Genomic DNA, 24,961 nt, shown 5'->3' with positions numbered 1-24,961 from the left:
TACCACTAGGAGCCTTGAAGTGATGCAGGAAGTGTGTGATTAGTCACATGCTTTTCACATGACTCTTGTTCTAACAGTAATTATTAATGTTGGGACAAGCAGGGAGCGGAAGAAAGCAGTGCTAAACTTCTGCTCTCTCAGAGATCGGTTGAAATGCTTTGTCGGGACTTCTCCCGATCTTCAGGACCATAGATCATTCTGACTTTGACTATAAGACACTTTTTAGCAAGACTTTTTCAGTAATTTTTCTCTATTGCCCCGATATCACTAAATGTGTATTTTGACCAAAATGCATGCATTTTGTAAATAGCAACATTTATTTTAACAATAATAATGGTTAATAATAATAATTCTTTATTTATATAGCGCACACAGATTACGCAGCGCTGCACAAGCATATCAAATTGGTCCCTGTCCCCATGGGGCTCACAATCTAAACAAACTAACAGTATGTTTTGAAGTGTGGGAGGAAACCGGAGTACCCGGAGGAAACCCACGCAAACACGGAGAGAACATACAAACTCTTTGCAGATGTTGACCTAGGTGGGATTTGAACCCAGGACACCAGTGCTGCAAGGCAATAGTGCTACTCACTCAGCCACCGTGCCGCCCTGGTAATTCAAATGTAAACACAGCCATAAGCTGGTGGCACAGAATTATTTGAGACTGAATTCGGTATGGTTCTCCCAGTGCATTAGTATGTTGGTATTTTATGTATTGGGATTTGTTGTTGTTTGTTTAGATTTGCCTGTTAAATTTAACTCCTTGATGGCCACCAAATTAACTTTTTACGACAGTAATTAAAGGTACTTTTTCTGATGTGACGCCTTTCTACAGCACTGCATCGGAAGAAGATTGCAGGACTGCCTTCCATTCTTGTACTGCCTGTACAAGAATATAACTACTATAATACTGCCCCCTATGTACAAGAATATAACTACTATAATACTGCCCCCTATGTACAAGAATATAACTACTATAATACTGCCCCCTATGTACAAGAATATAACTACTATAATACTTCCCCTATGTACAAGAATATAGTACGTATAATACTGCCCCTATGTACAAGAATATAACTACAGGCGGTCCCCTACTTAAGGACACCCGACTTACAGACAACCCATAGTTACAGACGGACCCCTCTGCCCACTGTGACCTCTGGTGAAGCTCTCTGGATGCTTTACTATAGTCCCAGACTGTAATAATCAGCTGTAAGGTGTCTGTAATGAAGCTTTATTGATAATTCTTGGTCCAATTACACCAAAAATTTTGAAACTCCAATTGTCACTGGGGCAAAAGAAAAAAAAATGTCTAGAACTTCCATTATAAAGTATACAGTTTCGACTTACATACAAATTCAACTTAAGAACAAACCTCCAGACCCTATCTTGTATGTAACCCGGGGACTGCCTGTACTGTAATACTGCCCCCTATGTACCGGAATATAACTACTATAATACTGCCCCCTATGTACAAGAATATAACTACTATAATACTGCCCCCTATGTACATGAATATAACTACTATAATACTGCCCCCTATGTACAAGAATATAACTACTATAATACTGCCCCCTATGTACAAGAATATATCTACTATAATACTGCCCCCTATGTACTAGAATATAACTACTATAATACTGCCCCCTATGTACAAGAATATAACTACTATAATACTGCCCCCTATGTACAAGAATATAACTACTATAATACTGCCCCCTATGTACAAGAATATAACTACTATAATACTTCCCCTATGTACAAGAATATAGTAAGTATAATACTGCCCCTATGTACAAGAATATAACTACTATAATACTGCCCCCTATGTACAGGAATATAACTACTATAATACTGCCCCCTATGTACAATAATATAAATGCTATAATACTGCCCCCTATGTACAGGAATATAACTACTATAATACTGCCCCTATGTACAAGAATATAACTACTATAATACTACATATATACACAGAAGCGAACATGAAAAAAATCTGTATTTATCATATACAACTACAGAAAACACATGAGATCCTCACCTATTGCATCCAGTGACATCAGGTGACGTTTCCTCGATTGTGCTCGTTCCTTATCTTCTCCATTAGTTCCACCATCGCCTTGTCTCTTCCTCCAGGTACACGGCCTTCCTGCAGAGTTTACCACACAGACGTCTTATGTGCTGCACTTTCCCATTGTCCCTTCTTCTGCTACCACCAATACTGTGCCCCAAATACTGTAATAGAGCCCACTGAAATATTAGCACCACGCAAATAGTGCCCCATAATGTAACATATTGTAATGGTAAGGATAATTTATCTCTTCTTTCTCCCCTTTAACCCCCCACCGACCCACCTCAGTATTGATAGAGTTCCTACTATGACCCAGGTGTAAAAATAATGGCCCCAGCCCGCCCCAGACATATAACTAATGCCCCCTGCCAGCCCTAGATATAGAATAATTCCCCCCTGCCCCAGACATATAATGAATGCCCCCTGCCAGCCCCAGATATATAATTAATGCCCCCTGCCAGCCCTAGATATAGAATAATGCCCCCGGCCCCAGACATAATTAATGCCCACTGCCAGCCCCATATATACAATAATGCCCCATATAATTTATGCCCACTGCCAGCCCCATATAAACAATAATTCCCCCCCACCCACCCCAGACAAATAATTAATGCCCCCTGCCAGCCCTAGATATAGAATAATACCCCCCCCCTGCCCCAGACATATAATTTATGCCCACTGCCATTCCCAAATATAGAATAATGCAGCCCCCCACCCCCCAGACATATAAATAATTCCCCCGTTCTGTAATTTAAAAAAAAAACCCATCATACTCACCCCTTTGGCGCAGTTTCTTCCCGTCTTCCTCGTTCTTCGGTGGCTTGGTGTAGAGGCGCGGGATAGTGACGTCAATGCTCCGCGCCTCTTACACCAAGCCGCGGAGGCAGGCGACAGCTGGTAAGTGTCAGCCTCCTCCACGCTACACAGGTCGCGGAATGACGTCGATTGCGCGACCTGTGTAGCTGAGTGTATACACAGACGCAGGAGCAGCGGTGCTGCGCTGCGTCTGTGTACTAATCAATAGCACCTGCATCGTACGATGCAGGTACTATAGATTGTTAAAAGTTTTAGGGAGTGCGGACCGGCCCCGCACCAGCTCCTGACTGGCCCCAGACAGGCCCAGGACCGACCGGCCCACCGGGAAAATTCCCGGTGGGTACAATGGCCAGTCCGCCCCTGGTAACAACATTCACCTGGAGAGGGTTTAGAGATGAGCATTTTAGTGCTATCAGACATTATATTCTTAAATTTTAAAGGGAGACTACCAAGAGTTTTGACCATAGAAAACTCACACAATGCCAAGCTCTTTGATCTATGACTTCAAACTCCTTTAGAGACCCTCCCTTCTGCTGTATTACCTAACCAGAAGCCTCATATTACTCTGACTTAGAGCAGAGGGGAGGATCTAGGATCCAGGAATATAAATGCATAATACATATGATTACACAGATCTTCGGGGGAACTAACTGACACTGTCTACATCTTTGTATGATCAAAACTGCTAATAGACCCCCTGTCTGGGTTTGTATTTGAAGTGAACATAGTCAATCATCATTGTTGCAATTGTTAGTGCTTTATTTAAAATTTTATATAGGAGTGTATAAATGTATACACAGCAATTTGTGTGCAACAGAGCTCCTGGTGCAGATATGTGGTACAGTTTTCAAGCAGCATGCAAATACAGTATTTGGCTCTGTGTGTAAAATCATTACAATTTATTTTGAATTGGGACTGGTTACGCATTACACACAACAGAAGGAATAATGTTACCATCCATAGGCTCCATAGTGGGGAAAATACACTCGTGTAAAACTATTGTCCACAGTGATATCTGGGGAATATAAGTAGTTAGTAAATTTGCATTACATTATCATGTCAAAAAAGTGTTATACTAGTGCAAATAGATTATTGGCTAGAAAACTAAAATACTAAGTAATATGAAGAATGTGGGAATGTTAAAAATACTGCATTGGTTTCCAAAGTTATTGCTCAAATCTTTTTTATTTATTAAAATAGGTAGAAGATCATTTCCTGGGTTCACTAAACATCCAATAAATTAGAGAACCATTGGTCCCAATCACATGGTTTCTACTGTCACAATTTGGTTTACAAGCATGTGCTGTACACTGCTGCTTTCTGGCTGATGGCTTGTAAGAGTTCCCTGACTTGTTCTTCCAAAGCCACAAGCATTTTGGCTTTTTCTTCCAATATGTTTTGGTTATCTTCATAAGACTTTTCTAAATCTAGGAAAAAATAGAAAATTAAATTATATCTTAATATGTTTGCTATCCCAAAACATCATAGAACTATCAATGCTAGCTGCAGCATTAAGGGAACACTCCGGTCAAAGCTAATTCAATGAATAATGAATGAAGGATCATGACTCTTTTTTTTATTGTATTGCTAGAACCTAGAGTCATGCTCCTCCTTCAAGGCCCTGTACAAGGTATAATTCAATGAATCAGCTTTGACTGGAGAATTCCTTTAAATAGTGGCTGTAACATAAGAGGTGCACAAGAGCGTGCCCAAAATTGGTTGTGGACAACATCTGTTTTTGCATCAGTCTGACATCCATTTTTCACGGATACTCTATCACTATAGTCAGTGAGTTATCTGTGAATAACTTTTTGGCTATGATGTTCTCTACTTGATAACAGATCTGTTGCATAATCTGTTAAAATACGGGAATGCATTTAGTGCAGCCATGTGCAGTCCATTTAATAAACAGATGGCACACAAGAAGATTTCTCTAGCCTTTTTTTTAACATTGTATTTAACACCTATATCAACAGCAAAAAAAAAAAAGTTAAGGCTTTTGGAAGGTGAGGTGGAAAACTGTGTCCTGAAGGTGTTAATATAAGCACACCGCCACCATTAGCAATGGATGGACAGTGACATTTTGTCACTTGCACATTCTAAAGCTATGTACACATGGGGGAGAAATTTATGACGGCTTCTACGCCAGTTTTGTGGCAAAGAAGCAATGAAATAATCGAAAATTTTTGCGCAGTGCAAGAATTTGTGATTACAATAGCAACTACGCCACCTCCACACCATGTGGGTGTAGAGGGGTGCGGCGGCTGGCGCATTTGCTGGAGTAGGGGGCTTTCATTCACCGGAGTTTATGCAAAACTACACCAGGTTTGACCTGGTGTGGTTTTGCCTGGCGGCCGTACAGCCTGCTGGATACATCAAGAGGCCTAAGCCTATTGATATATCCTGTGCGACTTAGGAGGCGTTTCCACAATAATCTCCTACGGAATCCATACTATATTCCAATAACTATATTCACTATACTTGTAAACAATTTTAAAACCCCACTTAGATGCTGTTGAAATATCTAAAAAACGTTCAAGGCATGCTGTGAATTTACAATTCTATGCCAAACCTTGTGGAATGCGGGTAATATTTACTGCAAGATACATGGCTTGTACATGCTCCATCACTTGTACTGAGATTAAGTTACATAAAGAATTATTTGTAACCACAAATATAAGGTGTTTCAACTGTGAAACACTGGTTTCTTCTACTACTTTTTCATCTCACTTGAGACATATTTGTCTCAATTGCGACTTTTTTTTGTCTCCAATGTAAAATATATAGTGCATGATTAGTGGTGAAATAACAACATTGTCATAGTCTCAGCTACTCATTTCCTGTGGGTGCTGACTATACACTATTCTCTGTTGTAGGGTTGTTTTTACAGGTTTGTCATCTAAATTGTTAAAATTGGCTATTAATAGAAATAAATCTTCAGTTACCCAATGTAATAATTTACCTTTAAGTAAGTTAAGTTTCTTGTTTGCTTTTGATAACAAGGCTTTAGCTTCATTCTGAAGTTGCTCTGCTTTCCTTCTAGCTTCTGATGAGTCTTCTGCTTTCTTTGCTATTAAATCTTCAACTTTCTTATATTTATTACGAAGTTCTTCATCTAGAACCTGCAATATAGGGAACCACCATTAGAGGGCATATAGTACACTGTGTTTAGGCATTAATAGGCAGATCCGTTAAACTAGTATTTTGCACTCTCTGAAGATCCTTCCATCAGGTACAACATTCTGTAAGCTTTGTGCTCGGGAAGTAAGAGTTCCGATCCTTGCGGACAAGTAAAGGTGGATTTGCAATTATTGAGCCTTTTTTTATAACTAGTTATGTTCCAGACTGTAGAGCTTACACTGCCCCTTGTTAGAAAACACAAACAACCAAGTTTTTACTAGAGATGAGCGGAACCAAACTTTATGTTCAATTATGGGGTTCAGATGTGGACATATTGCCGGATAGATGACTGTACAGTCATTCTGGCATATTTATGCCCCTAGATACTAGCCATAGCTGTGATTGGTCATCAGGAACTGAACTTATAATTTGGGTCTGCTCATTGCTTGTTGCAAAGAGAAAAAATTATTAAAACTTTTGTAAACTTTTAAGAACTCTTGTGGTTGTGGTATTGTATCTCAATTTCATTGTGCAACTGAATTGCAATACCAGACACAACCCATGGACTAGTGTGGCGCTGTTAAAGAGGCTGACTGGGTTCTTAAAAAATGTATATCTGGCCAGTGTGGGGTTTATAAAAACAATAAAAATCTGTAACTTGCCTTCTCCTGTGCCAGCCGTCATTGCCCCGCCTCTGTTTGTTTACAGAGGCCCATGCTCCCATCCTGACATTTCCACTTGACTGATACACATTGAAATCGATGCTTTATCAATACCATGGCAGTGTTCATATGGGAGCAAGCGTCTCGGTAAATAAACAGGGACACAGCAGTAACAGGCAGAAGTGCGGGACAATGGGAATCCAGGAGAAGGTAACTATAAGATTTTTACTTTTTTTTTTATAACCCCTCTCCCCCCAGGCGTGATATACATTATTTTTAAAGCCCAGACAACCACTTTTAAGACATTGTTTTGTAATGCTGTGAATATGATCCTCTTCCAGCTCTGGAATAAATCCCAAGATGAACAAACCTTCTTAACTCCATCAGCATTAGCTTTGGCATCATCTGAAGATTTCTCAATTGAATTCAAAGTTGCAGAATTTGCAGCAGACTTTTTCAATAAGTCTCCAAGACTTTTTTCTAGATTTGCAATACGTTGGGTTGCATTACTTAATGTTTCCTCTGATGCTGATGCCTCTGATTCAATCTGTAAACAGAATACCAATATATTAAGGTCAGTTCCTAAAGAATTTAAAAAAAAAAAAAATATATATATATATATATATATAAACATTAAAATCAGAAAGGCATGCAATAAGAAAAGCTATGTGATCTCATTACATGGTACAATTCATTTCCTAGACAGTACCTTCCTTTAATGGTGCCAAACCCACTTAGTCATGAAAAACAAATGATACAATGTAGTTATTTTAGTTATTTTTTACTTACGGAAGTGAGTAAGTTATTTGTTCCTTTTATGTCGTCATCAGCCTGTTTAATGGCTTTTTCAGCTGCACTTTGGGCTTTGCCTGCTTCCTCTAGGGCTTCTTTCACCATGTCTGCTGTAGCCTTAATATCTGCTGCAGATTTGCTGTTACAGACACAATAAAGTTAGGTGAATCATGTCATATGCTAAAAAGCTGAAATGTATAGTTTTACCTCTAGAAAATCCTTTTTCAAGAAAAGTCAGGCAATTTTTCTGTATTGTACTGGTTTCTTTTGAACCCGCAAAATGATCATGTTATGATTTACAATCGAAATTATCTATAAGTAAAACTGTAGGGATCATTTCTTCCTCTTGTATTTTGCATCAGAGTACAACATTTATGGACTTCTTTCTACTAATAACCAACTCATAGGATGGGTATAGGAGATGTGCCTACAATGCATTTGGAGGGCTTATATACCATTAAGAGAGCTCTCTGTTGTCTTATCTCACCAAAGTGTAGCAACGGGTCGACCAGTTACTAATGGTCCATCATAAGGAAAACCATTTATGGAAGGTACCTCTAAAGATTTCCAGGAAACCAATCTAACATCAGTCTAAGAAAATCTGCAGCACTGAAATGCAATATTCCTACCAGGAAGACACAGAACATTGTAATGTGCCAGACTCTTCACCTTCATAAATTATTTGGTTGTGAGGTCTACTTTCACTCAAGGGAATGGTTTACAATTTGAGCAGGTAGTGAAGTACAATTGTGTTTCCTTATTTCTTCCTACCCCCAAGAAAACAGAAAGATTGCAGTTTGTATGTTTCTCTTGTTTACTTTTTTTATGTCATCTTATTTTTTTGTTAATATTTTTTAGTTTTAAAAGCTCAAAACCCTTTCAGTATTAGATTATTAACTTTTATGTTGGTCCACGTACACTCTGCATCAATAGGTGGTGGCAGTGTGTATCCATGGTGTGTAATTTAAGCTCCGCTTACAACCTGAGCAAAAGGTAAGCCCAAGACTGAAGGGATAGAATAAATTATGCCCTTGTAGTCACATCCATGTCACATGACAGATCAAAGCACATGTCACAGGCAGGTACTCAAATTTGTTTGTTAGATAATCCAACAAGTTTTTTTTTTTTTAAGTTTTTGAAGATGCCTTTTTAGTTTGGTGATAATTAGGATCAACAGGAGATTTCAAATATCAATGTTTATCAGATTGAATGATTTCCTGAAGTTACTGTAAGTTTTAATGAAAATCTATCTTTAGTTCATTAATGTATTAAAGTGACTTCAAAGGTGCGGAGTAATAAAGAAAAAAGTTGGAAAATAGTGTAGTTTCAGTAATTACCTGGACTGTTTGGCTTCTTCTAAGAGTGACTCTGCTCTGGCTATATCTCCAGCACTTTGTTGAAGGATTGTTTCCACTCCAGAAAGACTTTCAACACGTTCTCGTATATCGTCAGTTAATGCCTGCAACTGTTCAGGAGTGGTTGGCATCTCCATTTTCAGAACTTCACTGGCAACAGCTTCTATACTATCCAGATCAGCTCCGTCCTCTGTATAAAAATAAAGAACCGAAAGAAGATTATCCATTATATTCTATATAAAAGTGATCCACACTATTTAGTGGAAGCAATTTTCAGAAATAGAATAAACTCATTTTTAACACTTTACATTTATAAATAGATATTTATAGGGGTTTGAGCCTTACATTTCTAATAATACATACCGTATATCATGCCCGGCACCAGCACCCGACACTGGTACAAACGATCACCATCCAGCTGGTGTAGTTTTCTGCCTCTATGCTGCGCTCGTTGGGAACGCAGCATGGAGGCAGAATCCAAAACTCACATTTCCTCGTTGCCCGAAGGTGGCGCTCTGCACTGTATGCGATTGCTCTGAAGCCAGTGCACATGATTATGCCATCGGATCACGTGTGCCGCCTTCGGGGGAACGAGGAAAGGAATGTATTTTTCTTTCCCAGAGGGGGGACAGTGTGGGGGGGAGGGGCAGTGTAGTGGGAGGGGGGATACAGTGTGTCTACAGGAGTAGGGGGGGATACAGTATGTCTACAGAGGGAGATGGCAGTGTGGCTACTGGAGGGCAACCCACGAAAGGGCCCACTGAGGCTCTATCACCCAGGGGCCTACTAAAGTCTGGAACTAGCCCTGCCGTATATACCGAGACCCCTAATTTTAACACAAAAAGCTGGGAAAACCTTTTGACTCGTGTATAAACTGAGGGTGGCAAATGCAATGGTCACATGCACCCCAGTATATAGCCAGCCCCTTCCCCCTAGTATAAAGCCAGTGCCTGTCCCCTTGAGCTCTTTTGTCTTCAACTCCGGCTCCGTCCTTGGCTCCCCGCACAGTCCCATTGCATACACCATGACATAAGCCGCTTGCTGACATCATAGTGTGTGCTGATGTTGGTGCACACACTATGATGTCGCCAAGAGGCTGACATTATTGTGTGTGCGACGGGACTGCGTGTGGAGCGAAAGACAGAGCCGGAGCTGAGAGAACCTGCAGGGATGTCGGAAAGGTGAGTACACAGTTTTTTTTATTGACTTGAGTATAAGCCAAGTTTGAGTTTTTCAGCACATTTCGTGTCCTGAAAAACTTGGCTTATACTCAAGTATATACGGTAAGTGAGAATGAATACGTTGTTTATATCATATCAATAGGATATGCCATATTTGTCCAATTCATGTGACAATTATCTCTGAGACCCCCATTTATTTCCAGAACAAGGGTCACATGAATTCCCTTTCACCTGAAGGCACAAAAACAGTGAACAGAGAGATAGCCACACATGTGGTTTTCATAATTTCTATGTATAAAGAATATCAGCCCTATAACCGTGGTGGTGAACTTATGGGATGAGTGGCAGACATGACACTCAGAGCCGTCTTTGTGGGCACCAGGCAGTTCACCAAACAGGACCTCATTTTTCAGTTCCAGGCAGCCCAGGATGTGCAGTTTTCAGTCCTATTTTAAAGAAATTCATTCTTGGCTGCCTGTAACTGCAGGGAAAGTCAGGAGGTATGGATAGAGCTGGATTATAATTCCAGCCACTGCTCTACCTGTTTCTCTGGGACCCCAGAGAGAAGCTACAATGATAATCCGAATTTATACTCCTTTCTATGATATTGGTGTCCACTGACCATCAATACAGTTGGAAGCTGTGACAGAGCAGGGAGTAATAAGTTATTTCTGTAATTGCTTTGTTGGCACATGCAATAAATTTGTGGTTTTCATTGTAGTTTAGGTGCACGGTTCCTAAAAGGTTCACCATCGCTGCTATATAAGGATACATTACATATGAATTCAAGGCTGAATACAAGATTCTGGAAGGATCTTTATAGCTGCAATTCTGCAAGTAGGAAAAACTATACATACGCATTAAGAAGTCTCTTATTTGTTTAATGAGATTTCTTAGATCTTCATTGCTTTTATCCACTTTATCCTTTGTAGCATTCGCTTTAATGAGAACATTTTGGGCACTTTGTTTTGCTTCTTCTGCCTTTAGCTTTGACTCTGCAACCTTTAAAGAAATAAAAATATGAATTTCTTTTCAGTATAGTCTGTTTAAAAGGATCATATTACCTTTTAGAAAATGTGAGAGACGAACAGAACTGTTTTCAGTTTCGCCAGATAATAAAATGTTCTAATCCTGGATAGCATAGGTTTAAGACATCCTAGTCTAATTGTACAACTCCTTTAAATGGCTTAGTTTAATCTGTCATTTGTTATCCACTATTAAAGTGACATTTGATTGTAGTTACTGGTCAATTAAAAACCAACTGGACACACCTGATGTTTGCACATATTAGTTTTTGTTTTTAAAGGGGTTATCTGGGTGTTAAAAAATACTGAGGGCCAGGCTGGGGTGGGCTAGTTAAACATAATAAACATGTACTTACCTCGCCGCGGCCCGTCTCCTCTGTGCGCCGGTTTGTATACAGGGGCGCACAGGGCTGGAAGCTCCCATCCGACACCATCTCTCAGCGCTTACAATGCTAAGAGAAAGGGACGGATGGGAGGAGCCGGCCACAGCGCGGACCGGAAGCTCCCTGTAAACCGGCCACAGCGCGGACCGGCTTCTATACCCCTGTAAACAAACAGGCACGGATCGAAGGGACCGCGGCATGGGGCATCGGCAGTACCGGAGGAGGTAAGTACATGTTTATTATGTTTAACTAGCCCACACTAGCCCACCCCAGCCCGGCCCTCAGTAATTTTTAACAGCCGGATAACCCCTTTAACCCAGGGAATACATCGTTGGACATTTAATTTGATTTATAATCATAGCCATTTCACTTACCAGTTTAGAGAGTTCCTCCACTTCTGCCATGGCACTAAGAATCTCCCTGTCAAAATTCATAGCTGTTTTCCATGCATTGTGAGCCACAGTCACCAGCCCATCGCAGCCTTCACCACCACATTTCCTTTTGCCATCTTCTGTTGTGCAGCCAAGACCTCCACATTGTGAATTTTCACATGAACCACCGACTGGGGTTCCACAAGTCTAGACCAATAAAAGATCAATAAAAACTTTATGTCTATTATATACTACCAAAAATATGTCTATAAATAAAATATCAAATGATATAGGAAACCTGTCATCAAGTGGTAGGTTAAAATTAAAGTAAATATGTAATTAGGAAAATACTGAACTAACTGATAAACAATTTTGATTCCAGTTCAAATGATAAATTAACCTACCTTTTCAGACACAGATGAAAGGTCCAAATTCTGGATCTCACCAGCAAGTTCATCCAAGATCCTTGACTGCTCATCCTGAATCTGCTTAAAAGCAGTTTCCTTTTCATCTATAAGATCTTCTACTTCCCTCCGTGTAGTGGCTGATTGCTGAAGAATGCTATCGTGGTTGACTGCTGAGGCATTGACCTTTTCTTCTGCCTCCAGAGACATCTGGAAATATTTATTGATACTGTCCATAGCTCCTGAAAAAGATAGAAGGACATATGAGCGAGCACTGCATTCCCAAATCACACATCACACATCAAATACAGCAAGAGGATCTTAGCAAATCTGCATATAGTTTTCTGGAAATCATTCAGTGTAAGTGGTTATTTATGTGTCTATTGATTTATACAGTTTTTGTTGTTCTTGTTAACAATATACCCATTCTCTTGTGCTCTATGACAAGTTGCCAGCCTTAAAAAGGAACATACATATGAAGACTCAACAACGGATGGAGATCTCTATGCACATTAGAGCTCATCAACGATTCACAAAAATGTCAAGAACAATCTAGTTAGGAAGATGATACTTTGAGGATTTGCAGTGCCTTGTGAAAGTATTTGCCCCCACCTTCAAACAAAAAGATATAAAATTGTAATTTTTGGTGAAAAATCAACAACAAGTGGGAAACAATTGTGAAGTGGAATGAACTTTATTGGATATTTTAAACTTTTGTAAAAAAAAAGTGGGGTGTGCAATATTATTCAGCCCCTTAAGTAAATACTTTGTAGCGCCACCTTTTGCTGCAATTGCAGCTGCAAGTCACTTGGGGTATCAGGTCTCTTATCAGTTTTACATTGGAAAACTGCTTGAGTTCAGTGAGGTTGGATGTGGAGCATTTGTGAACAGCAGTTTTCCGTTCTTTCTACAGATTCTCAATTGGATACAAGTCTGGATTGTGACTTAGCCATTGTAACACTTGGATATGTTAATTTGCTTTACGTTTGGGATCATTGTCTTGATAAAGACAATAAATCTTCATCCCAGTCTCAGGTCTTTTGAAAACGCCAACCGTATTTTTCCAAAATCGTCTTGTATGTGGCTCCATCCATCTTCTCAACAATTTAACCATCTTCCCTGTCCCTGCTGAAGAAAATCCCAAACCATGATGCTGCCACTAAGATGTGTGACAGTGGCGATGGTGTGTTCAGGGTGATGCGCTGTGTTGCTTTTTTGCCAAACATATTGTTTGGCCTAGCAGTCAAAAATTGGATTTTGGTTTCCTCTGACCATCTTCCACATGTTTGGTGTGTCTCCCAGATGGCTTGTGGCAAACTTTAAACAAGACTATTTATGGAAATCTTTTAGAAATGGCTTTCTTTTTGCCACTCTTCCATAAAGGCCATATTTGTGCGGTGTATGACTGTTGTCCTATGGACAGACTCTCCCACCTCAGCTGTAGATCATCCAGAGGGACCATGGGCCTCTTGGCTGCATCTCTGATCGGTCTTCTCCTTGTTTGAGATGAAAGTTTAGAGGGACGGCCAGGTCCTGGTAGATTTACAGTGGTCTGATACTCCTTCCATTTTATGATCACTTGCACAGTGCTCCTTGGGATGTTTAAAGTTTGTGAAATCTTTTTGTATCCAAATCCGGCTTTAAACTTCTCCACAACTGACCAACACACACATAACGGACCTGTCTGGTGTGATCCTTAGGCCGGCGCGACACAGGGCGCTTTGTCTGCGCTTGCAAACGCAAATGCAGACAAAGTCGCGCCCACCGGGGCGGGCCTCGGCCCGATCGCATCGGCGTTTCTATGGAAACGCCTGCGATCGGGAACGAGCTGCCGGTGTTTCGCGCTAATTTAACGCAAAACACCGGCGGCTCGTTCGCGTTAATTTAACGCAAAACACCGGCGGCTCGTTCCCGATCGCAGGCGTTTCCATAGAAACGCCGATGCGATCGGGCCGAGGCCCGCCCCGGTGGGCGCGACTTTGTCTGCGTTTGCAAGCGCAGACAAAGCGCCCTGTGTGGCGCCGGCCTTAGTCTTCATGATGCAGAACCCTGAGACTATCACAGAGCAGGTGCATTTATATGGAAACTTGATTACACACAGGTGGATTATATTTATCATCATCAGTCATTTAGGTGAACATTGGATCATTCAGAGATCCTCACTGAACTTTTGGAGTGAGTTTGCTTCACTGAAAGTAAAGGGGCCAAATAATATTGCACATTCCACTTTTTACAAAAGTTTAACATATCTAATAAATTTCGTTCCACTTCACAATTGTGTTCCACTTGTTGTTAATTCTTCACCAAAAAAATTACAATTTTATATCTTGTTTGAAGCCTGAAATGTGGCAAAAGGTAGAAAAGTTCAAGGGGCAACATTAAGGTACGGTATGTTGACATTTTATCACATAATTCAAATATAATTCAAGAAACCTACCCCGAACATTAGATATCTTCATGTACTCCAACTGCTCTCCAAGCTCTTTTAATGCTTTACTGACAGCATCAGCATCTGCCTGCAAAGCTGTTACTGTGTCTGAACCATTTAGGTTGATCTCTGCAAGCTTCTGTTCTACTTCTGTAACTTTATCCAAAACATCTGATTTCAGTTTCCTAGTAATAGGACAGAAAATATAGCTTATAGTCAGTATTAGAAAACATAAGTTTAAGTACTCTGGTCATCTAGTTCAGCAACAAATAAGGGGTTGTGTGACAATGTCTATTCATTGAAAAGTCCACTGCTCACCAATCTCGGGTCCAGAGGACACTGTTCCCTCTCTAATTCAACAGGGAGAAGGAGTTTGAACAATATTGGTATTTGCTGGTCTCTTCACTGCTTTTGGGACTGCAATGAACTAGCTATTTATTTTATAATGTAGCTTTTAATAATTGTTCTTGTGAAAACTAGTGTTTTTGTCATACTGTTGGGAGCCGGACAATTGCTCACACATGATTCGCCAAATACATCATATACTTACTCTGCTTCTTCAAAAAGTTTCTCAATGTTATTAAGTGGCTGTGCAGCAGGATTCTGGGAGATGATGGTTTTAATTTCCTCCAATTTTTCCTGAACTTTGTTAATGGTCTTCTGGTATGGTCCAATAACTCCCGTGACTTTCATGGCATTGGCACGGTCTAAAAGCTTGTTTGTCCGGTTGGACAACTCTTTGATGATTACATCCCAGAGGGCAAAGCACTTATGACAAGGAACACAATTTGGAAAAATGCCTGAGTAACCACGTGCACATTTATCACACCGTACTCCTTCGATTCCTTCATTACAAATGCAGTGTCCAGTGGAGCGGTCACACTGAGGGGTCTGTATACCTCTTGAGTCACAGTCGCAAGCTGCAAAGACACAAATAAGGTTAAGATTCACTGAACATCCAATTTAAATCATACAGCATTAATGTAATATTGTACAGCTAGGAAGAAAGTTCACCATTTTGTTCTGACAAAAAGACATCAACCGACCAAGGATGATTTGATAAAATAAGTAATTCATCCTTCATTCAAAAAAATTTGAAAAAAAGCTTTCAAAATATAATAATGAATAAAAATATAATGCATGAATTAAGATTCTAAAATATAATTGACATCATGCATATTTAAAAGAAACCTCTCAGTGGAAGTTACCCTAAAAAATTCATCATGCAGAATACCAACTGTGATATGCAAAATAGATGTATTGAGAGACAGAGACAGAGAGCTAACAACTGAAGCCAATCTTTCTGCTGCCTTAGATCTAGTGATGGCCCTGGTAGTAAGGATGTAAGGTGAGGTGTTGAATTCAGTGAGCCTTTAAGACTTTACACAAATAATAATTACGTCATCTCAGAGGGGATTTCGTGGATGATGACACAGGACTGCACCGTGTTCTTCTACTTAATAATGTACTGGTTGTATTACAATAGGTTAATTTTCACTGATAGGGCCCCTTTAAAGTGAAGGGGAGAAAGTTGCATTAGCGCTGGTCCACTAAACTTGTGCTAATTCCAAAGCTACGATGACCCCCTACAAGCAGCTGATCAAAGCTACACTTATCTGAAAACCAATAAAATAAACTCATAACATGCTTTCTAAATCATAAAGGAGTAGTATGGGTCTTAGGGTCCTTTCAATATGGGCAGATTCCTGCTACAAGTGCTGATTGAGGATATTGTACGTGAGTTGAATATTTCCATCTTTCCTATTCACCTATATGGGAAAACATAGAATGCTAATCTGATCTATGCAGTAAAAGACAGGTATGTTAATGCATGCTGGCCAAGCATATGCCATGGGCATTCTTTTGGCACAGACTGGATGCATGTAGACCCATAGATACAACCTGCAGAAACTGTAGATGTATATACATGTATAATGAAGTGTTAAGAGAGCCTTCAATGTTTACTGTTTGTGATATTTGTGTCATAAAACCTTTGTAATATGAATTTCTAATAAGAAGGACTGTCCTATAAGTATCCTGGATCATATGCAGATCTAATCAACAATAAAGTTAATTAATACAGACCCATAGACTCAAAAGTAAGCATCTTTTCTTTCTGCACCTAAACGCCAAAGACCTGTGCAGAATGCACAAAATGATTTGGATCTCTTGCTGTGCCTTTCAAGAGGATTGTTTCCTTTAGTACACAGCTCTATCCAGTAAAGATCACTTAAACTCTTTTTAAATAAAGATCAAAACTGGGAGCGAGACACCAAATACATGTTCCATTAAGACTAAGTGAAAGGAATGCCAGACTACTATTCTACAGCAATCTACAAGTGATCTTTTGATCTTAAGAAGAGCTTAACTTTTTCTTCAGCTATTTAACTGATAATCTGACATTTTAGAAAAAGCATTTTAGCGAACAGCAGAATATATTGAATTTATTTTAGTTAAGTATTTAATTAATTTTAATAAACAGAGAAAATATAGAGTTTAAATCCTCTCTACCAACCATTGAAAACTGCAGCATATTAATAACATATTAACACCAAGTTTATTTTTTCTACATTATGACTTATTTTAATTTAAAACATATGTAATTTTTAATGAATGTTTTTTGTAGCTCATATGGAACCTCTCTCCAGCTTTTATCCCCGTAAATTGCTTGTAACCTTCAGTTAAGGTACTGAATATCCTTTCTAGAGTTCCCTCTTTATGTGAAATCTCGCCAGTTTTCTTCTCCTACAGTCATATGCAAATGAACAGAGAAGAGTCATGTTTGGCCTGAGATGAGTCAAGTTTAGACGCTGCAGGGAAAGTGTCACTTCATATGGCCGTATCCTTGGTTCTATACTAACTAGAAATATACTTTTGGTATCACAAAAGAGATGAGAATATAGTTGAAAATATCAGCTACAGATAAAAATCCAATATCTGGATTTATTTTAACTGTCTTTATCTCTTGTTCATTAGCTCACATAGTAACAAAATTGATACAATCTAAAAGATTCTTATCTTCAATACTAAATTCATGTTTCTCGGTTATATAGGACTGAGGATAGGGGCATCAAAAGTGGCCCTCCCCTGCAGCCCCTAAACTGGCAGCATTTCACATAAAAGATGACATTGTAGAAAAGTAGGGTATACTGTTTTGTTTGTTAAAATCTGAAGTTTCCTTTAAGTCTTATGAAGATTAAAGAAAAATATATCAGAAAGAATTAGGAAGGCCACACGGCTGCACATGACTCTGATCGGTTTGTGAAAAGTGGACAGTGGTTTGGTCAGGTTTCACAGATCAACCACAGTGCACAGAGCCTTATAGAGAGACGTAAAATAAAATGCTGCAACATTGTGGAAATTATGTATTCACCCACACATTGCTTATCTCAATTAAATAGCCCCATTTCTAAGTGAACAGTTAAGACTTTGTTCAGATTTGGCATGCCTTCATTGCCATTCTCTACAAAGCATCATTTGTTCAGCAACATGTACACTCCAAACAATACACAATGACTCAATTATCAGTGCTGACTAAATCACTATAATTAATGAACACAAGATGAATATTAGACATTTGCGCCAGCCAAACATGAGAAAGCATTCTCTGACTTGTAAGCAAGTAAGATCAAATAGATGGATGGGTTACAATTACTGTTCAATTGAATGACATATACTTCCTGTTAAAAAAGGCACATCTTTCATAGGTTGTTTTAAAACACTGTGTACCTAAACACACAAAGAATGATGATTTGTTTAGTTAGAGATTTTAGGAGAGACCTCTTATGGGGGAGGGGGCTCAAACTTAAAAGCTAATGAGCTTTTTCAGCTCAATAATGCAGCTTTGCATAAAGAAAATGTGACTTTTTGTTCTTCTAGTTAATCCTTAGTGACAATGATGAAATACTCCACTTGCATCCCAACTTAATTGCAATGTGATAAGAGCCTTTGATCTTATGTCATCGTTTCAATTCCCAAGACACTCATGTTCTCAGATTTCATGTTTGTCGAGTCTAAACAGGTCAATGTTCATTGCAGTTAAAAGCGAAACAAAACTAATGGACTTCTACAAGTTTCTACAATTGGTTATAGCACTACAATATGATTCATTGATGTACATTTTGGTACCTCTGTTACCTTTGCTAAAAATGTGGCAAAATATTTAGAGAAACAGCCTGATTCAGTATGTAAATCTTATGTGTGTTCTCCTCAGTGGTTAGAAACACTCAGTTAAGCTGATTTGTCGAATACAAATGTATTAAAACATGTGCTGGGATCACAGGTAAAGGTTAAAATTAAGTAAATTTTTTAGGAATCTGCTTAACACATGTTAAGATTTTCAAACTTATTTTAAGTGATGACTTGGAAAACTCCTTTAACTATTGTTTACATCAAAGTCCTATCACATCTGCTCAGAGGCTACTGACATATTTATATACATTTGTGACTGCATGACTGCAGTATCACACTATATGGGGCTTGGTTTCAGAAGCTGTATATAGAAACTCAATATGCCGGCGGCATTTAAAAGACGGCGGCGCGTGGGCGCACCACACCCCTGAACGTCATCGCGGGGCGGCGATCAGTTGCCATGGTAGCCTCGGGTCTTCGTTTGACCCAAGGCTATCTGGCTTCTGCAGATTCATTACAATGAGCCAGTGGCTCATTGTAATGAATGAGCTGCACAAATGCCATATACTGCGATACAGAAGTATTTTTTAATGTACCCTAGATGGTCTAAGAATTAGTGAAAAAAAAAAGTTTAAAAAATAAAAAAATTAATAAAATATTAAAAATTCAAATCACCCCCTTCCCCTAGAACTGATATAAAACATAATAAACAGTAAAAATCACAGACACATTATGTATCGCCGCGTCCCAAAATGCCCGATCTATCAAAATATAAAAACGGTTACATCTGGCAGTGACGTCCGAGACAGGAAATGGCGCCCAAATGTCCGAAATGTGACTTTTACACCTTTTTACATCAAAATGTCGCACAGACCTCAAAATGGTAGCTACGCAAACGTCGGCTCATTTCGCAAAAAAATGAATTTTTGCGAAATTTTTTTCAGCTTCTCAGTACAAATTTGTTATGCACAAAATAAGCCCTCACACAGGTCTGTACACATAAAAATAAAGTTCGACAATAATATATATTATTGTTTGTTATAGCGTAACTGTAAAGTTTAAGCACAGCTGGAGAGAGCCTTTGACAACAATTACAACCATACCTGTATCATGCTGTTGGCTTCTTCCAAGCTGTAGATACAGACTGGTATATCTATCATCATTTCTTAGTATATCATATTAAACTATTCCTGAAGTAGGTGGCACTTCACAAGTAAGGGCATTCATATGAATCAGGAGAGAAAGTTTGTAATTGGCCGATCTGAAGCATGTGATGAATCATATGCTTGTGATATTACTGAAGGTCCTTTGCGAGAACACTAAGAACTTTCAAATGATGCAGGGCATCATGTTTGTAATTGGATGACCTGAAGAATGTGATAAGTCACATGCTTGTGACATCATTCAAATTCCTATTTTTGCACTCCTTTTCTACAGCCACTCGCAACACGAGCCTCCTGTCATCTCTAGCTGTTCTATATAGTTTCCCATGGTTACCAGTAAGCATGGCAAATGGAGATAAGCCTGAGGAGGGAGGGGAGGGACAAGGTAAATCCTCTGCTAGTTGATAAACACCTACAGATAGCTAATTAGAGAATTGCTTATTTTTGCTTAGGCAAACGTTGTTATACTTTACAGTTGTACTTTGAGCCAGCTATGGCTGGCTCGTATAATATGACATATCCAAAAACATATAACTCTCAAATTTCTCAGATTGATGTAAAAATATACATTAGTTACCTTGGCACTCAACATCTGGATTACCCCAAAATAGTTCCTGGCATTCACTGCAATTTCTGCCACCAAAACCAGGCATACAGTGACACTGCCCAGTAAACTGTAAATAAAGGCATTTAAATTAGTGTCATGTTAAAAGACCTTTGCAGGATATATGTTCTTCACAGTAGAAATAATACTACCTGATTGCAGGATGGACCCAGGGAACGGCCAGGGTCACAGCCACATGACTCACAACCATTTCCACTCGCTAGATTCCAGGTATTTGGTGCGCAATAGTCACAGCTTTGTCCTATCACGTGGCTTAAGCATGGACACTGGCCGGTGGTAATATTACAGTGGCAGCTGCTGTCTCCCTGGCAGTAATCCTGATCTGTACCCAGGTAATTACAGACACACTCTGCAAATAAAGCAATTGGTTTAAAGAAGCAATTGGTTTATAAAAGAAAAAACAAACCATCCACTTAGTACTATTCTTAGATACATGAAGTATATATATGGGACTCTTAAGGTTTCAATAAAGTTGTTGGTAGAAAAACAATATATTCCTCAGTGTAGCTGGATGAAGTGTTTAGCCCATTAAGGAACATAAACATCGGAGAAATGAAATGAGGATGTCAGTCTAAAAGGAACTAAAGGAACTTGAACCTAAATGTTTCACCTCCAGAGGATATTTTGTGATTCTAAAAAAGGCATGCATCAAGATTTTATCAGAAGGTAGAAGTATTGTAGGTGGAACGGAGAATAATATCTTGGTACTCCGAAAAATTAAATTTTAAAAATTTTTATAGCATATAATTTCAAAGGGCAGAAAAAAATATTTGAATTATTCTGTACCACAGAAGATTAATTTACAAAACCAGAAGATTGTATTTTATCAAGTCATTCTTTGCAGTCATCCTTGTCTAAATTTTACTTATTACTATACAGTATATCATACTATAATAGTAAAATAAAAGACTATTTGGAAACTAGATATCATACAATGCCGAATATTCCCAATTGAAATTCTAATTATAATAATATATACCATAGATAAAAATCAATAAATACGCATTGTTTTGTAAAGTTACAAAAATACAGTTTATATTTAAAAAAAAAAAAATTAAACAAAGGCCTCACTTTTACAGTCTTGCTGGAAAGCATTTCCGTAGTAACCCAGTTGACATTGCTGACAATTCTCGCCCTCTGTGTGATGGAGACATTTCAGACATACTCCAGTGCGCTTGTCACAAGCAGATGGATCCAACATATCTATGTTATTATTGCAATTACATGGTTGACATGTTCCTTCGATCTCTTCTGGATTTCCAAAGTATCCAGAGGCACATTCATCACATCTTATACCTAAAGTATAAATAAATAAACTTTGGTTTAAAATACAGTAGTTATAGTTATGAATATTAGCTTACAAATATGATCCTAGCATATTAATTTTATATCAGACTCTACACGCAGATAATCAGACATTGGAAGACTTGGCTCCTTGGTTTAGGAATTGTGGACTACATATTGGAAATGCTTACCTGTATAGCCTTTGTTGCATGAACAAACAACATACTCAGTAGAAGGATCTTTATAACATCCAGTGGCGAATTGCCTTCCACTACCAGGTCCATCAGGACATGGGCAAGGCCTGCAGTGATCACCTGTGCCTAACCGGGGATCCCCATAATAGCCAGCTAAACATCTGAAAAAGACATGTAAAAAGTCAGACCAACGGTACAGTCCAAATTGGACAATCCAAATCACACCAAGTAAATGAGCTCAGAGATTTTCTGACACACTCAATGATCAATAACTGCAATCCTCCTTAGTAAATTAGCACAGTTGAAATATGTTGACATGCACTGATTCCAGCTTCAGATATTATGTATGTACAAAGCAGCCCCCAGACAATATCTGATGGTCATTGGATGTCAGCTGTGATGCCAAGATACACAACCATACCTAGATTTTAAAACCACTAAAGCAATAAAAAATCAATACATATTTATCATAATATTAGTGATAACAAAATAACAAATAAAATGTTTACAAAATTTATATGAAAGGAAAATACCTTTCACAACTGTAGCCTTCCGTATAGTTTCTACAGTTGGTGCACTCTCCAGTTAGTGGGTTGCAATCTTCAGCATGTCCATTGCACTGGCATTGTTGACAATTAGGAAATCCCCAGTAACCAGGCAAGCATTCATCACACTGACGTCCAAAGGCACCATGAAAGCATGGGCACTGACCAGTTTCCATGTGGCAAAAAGAATGAGAAGATCCTTTCAGGTTGCACTCACAAGCTGAAAAAATGAGAGTAAATTGTTTGGGTATTGTAACTCACATATAAAAATAAGTCCACATGTAATTTAATTTGAGAGAGTATAGTAGCTGTTAAGTTGTACAACACCTTAAATTGTTGGAAATGAAGTAACCTTTGCAAATTAAATCATTATTATATTTAATTTGTAACTTTCACTTAAATAAAGCACAAAATTGGAAATCTGAAAAACTTACTGGAAAAAAAATTCTAGTGAAATAGAATAAGACAAATTTAGCAGGATGCTTTAAAGCAGTGGTTCTCAACCTGTGGGTCGGGACCCCAGCGGGGGTCGAACGACCAAAACCGGGGGTCGCCTAAAGCCATCTGAGCCGAAATTTTACTGTGTTTTTACTGCAAGTTGCATGGTTTGGGGTCACCACAGCATGAGGAACTGTATTGCGGGGTCACAGCATTAGAAAGGTTGAGAACCACTGCTTTAACCCCATAGCGCAGTAAGACGTACCCTTACGTCTTACTGCGCATGGGGGAGTATGAAGAGGGCTCACGGGCCGAGCGCTCTTCATACTCACCGGGCATTTGCTTCATAATGAAGCAAACGCCCGTCGCTAACACCCGCGATCGGTGCTTGCACCGATCGCGGGTGTTAACCCTTTGATCGCCGCCGGCAAAGCTGCCGGCGGCATTAAAGAGCCGGCGGCGCGTGGGCGCCGCCATCTTGGCTCCGATCGTCACTCCCCGTGACGTCACCGGGGAGCGGCGATCCGTTGCCATGACAGCCTGGGATCACATAAAGATCCAAGGCTGTCATGATCGAGGCTATCTATTACAATGTGCGATCTGCACATTGTAATAGATGGTATGCAAAATCCCCATATATTGCCATACTGTAGTATGGCAGTATATGGTAGGATCAATCAGACAATCTAGGGTTAAAGTACCCTAGGGAGTCTGAAAAAGAGTAAAAAAAATAAATAAAAAAAAGTAAAAAAAAAAAAATTATATTAAAAAAACATAAAAATTCAAATCACCCCCCTTTCCCTAGAACTGATGTAAATATAAATAAACCGTAAAAATCATAAACACATTAGGTATTGCCGCGTCCGAAAATGCCCGATCTATCAAAATATAATAACCGTTTTTCACTGCGTTTAACCCTGTAGCGGAAAATAGCGCCCGAAGTCGCAAATGGCATTTTTTTGCCATTTTGAAAAATAGAAAAAATTCTATAAAAAGTGATCAAAAGGTCGCACAGTCCTAAAAATAGAAGCATTGAAAACGTCATCAGAAGTCGCAAAAAATGACACCACTCACAGCTCCATACACCAAAGTATGAAAAAGTTATTAGCGCAAGAACACAGCAAAATGAAGAATTTTTTTTCTGTACAGGAGGTTTTAATTTTTGTAAATGTATGAAAACATTATAAAACCTATCCAAATTTGGTATCCTCGTGATCGTATTGACCCAATGAATGAAATAGACCTGTCATTTGGGGCGCACAGTGAAAGCTGTAAAATCCAAGCCCACAAGAAATGGCGCAAATGTGTTTTTTCATCATTTTCACTGCATTTAGAATTTTTTTCCCACTTCCCAGTACACGGCATGGAATATTTAATACCATCACTACGAAGCGCAATTTGTTACGCAGAAAATAAGCCATCACATAGCTCTGTACACGGAAAAATAAAAAAGTTATAGATTTTTGAAGGTGGGGAGTGAAAAATAAAAACGCAAAAACGAAAAAGGGCATGGTCCTTAAGGGGTTAAAGGAAACCTGTCCCAACATTTTTCACAAATACAGCTAGTGATAGGTTCCCATGCAGCTTTATTAATTAAATGACACCCTTCTTTTAGCTAAAATTTGTTTCCCTCACAATCCCTCACAATTTAACTTTATACTCCTGCCTGGCATACATTCAGATCCAGCAGGTGTCAAAGGGGTGTGTGGCCTCTTCAAGCTGAATCCAGCAGCTCCACCCCATGCCATCTTAGCATTCCGCAAATAATGTCATGTGACCAAGGTGACATCATCTAAGGTAATTTTGCCTCCTAACATTTGCAAACTGTACCCCATGCATGTATGTGATCACATGAAATCACAGCATGCCTGCATGGACCTTTACTCCTCCCATCCTCTATGAAGGCATGCTGGGATTGCATGTGATCAGATACATGCATGGGGTACAGTTTACAAATGTTAGGAGACAAAA

General features: G+C 39.1%; 1 protein-coding gene across 2 annotated transcripts in view; it reads right to left on the bottom strand.

Moving 5' to 3' along the window:
* Positions 1-3,624: 3,624 nt before the first annotated feature.
* Positions 3,625-24,961, bottom strand: part of LAMB1 (laminin subunit beta 1) — a 38,820-nt gene continuing 17,483 nt past the window's right edge. For both annotated transcript variants that reach the window (XM_072147132.1, XM_072147133.1), the window contains 15 exons: positions 22,541-22,772; positions 22,005-22,168; positions 21,601-21,825; positions 20,661-20,878; positions 20,482-20,578; positions 15,161-15,530; positions 14,620-14,795; positions 12,183-12,424; positions 11,782-11,985; positions 10,857-11,001; positions 8,801-9,008; positions 7,461-7,602; positions 7,042-7,218; positions 5,852-6,011; positions 3,625-4,316 (listed from right to left, as the gene is read on the bottom strand). In XM_072147132.1, the coding sequence (XP_072003233.1) occupies positions 4,180-4,316; positions 5,852-6,011; positions 7,042-7,218; positions 7,461-7,602; positions 8,801-9,008; positions 10,857-11,001; positions 11,782-11,985; positions 12,183-12,424; positions 14,620-14,795; positions 15,161-15,530; positions 20,482-20,578; positions 20,661-20,878; positions 21,601-21,825; positions 22,005-22,168; positions 22,541-22,772 (2,897 nt within the window). In that variant the 3' untranslated portion in view covers positions 3,625-4,179. The remainder of the gene's footprint in view (positions 4,317-5,851; positions 6,012-7,041; positions 7,219-7,460; positions 7,603-8,800; positions 9,009-10,856; positions 11,002-11,781; positions 11,986-12,182; positions 12,425-14,619; positions 14,796-15,160; positions 15,531-20,481; positions 20,579-20,660; positions 20,879-21,600; positions 21,826-22,004; positions 22,169-22,540; positions 22,773-24,961) is intronic.

This window comes from Engystomops pustulosus, chromosome 4 (assembly GCF_040894005.1).
Source record: "Engystomops pustulosus chromosome 4, aEngPut4.maternal, whole genome shotgun sequence".
In the NCBI taxonomy this organism is placed as follows: Eukaryota; Metazoa; Chordata; class Amphibia; order Anura; family Leptodactylidae; genus Engystomops; species Engystomops pustulosus.
This window is presented reverse-complemented; position numbering and strand designations above follow the sequence as displayed.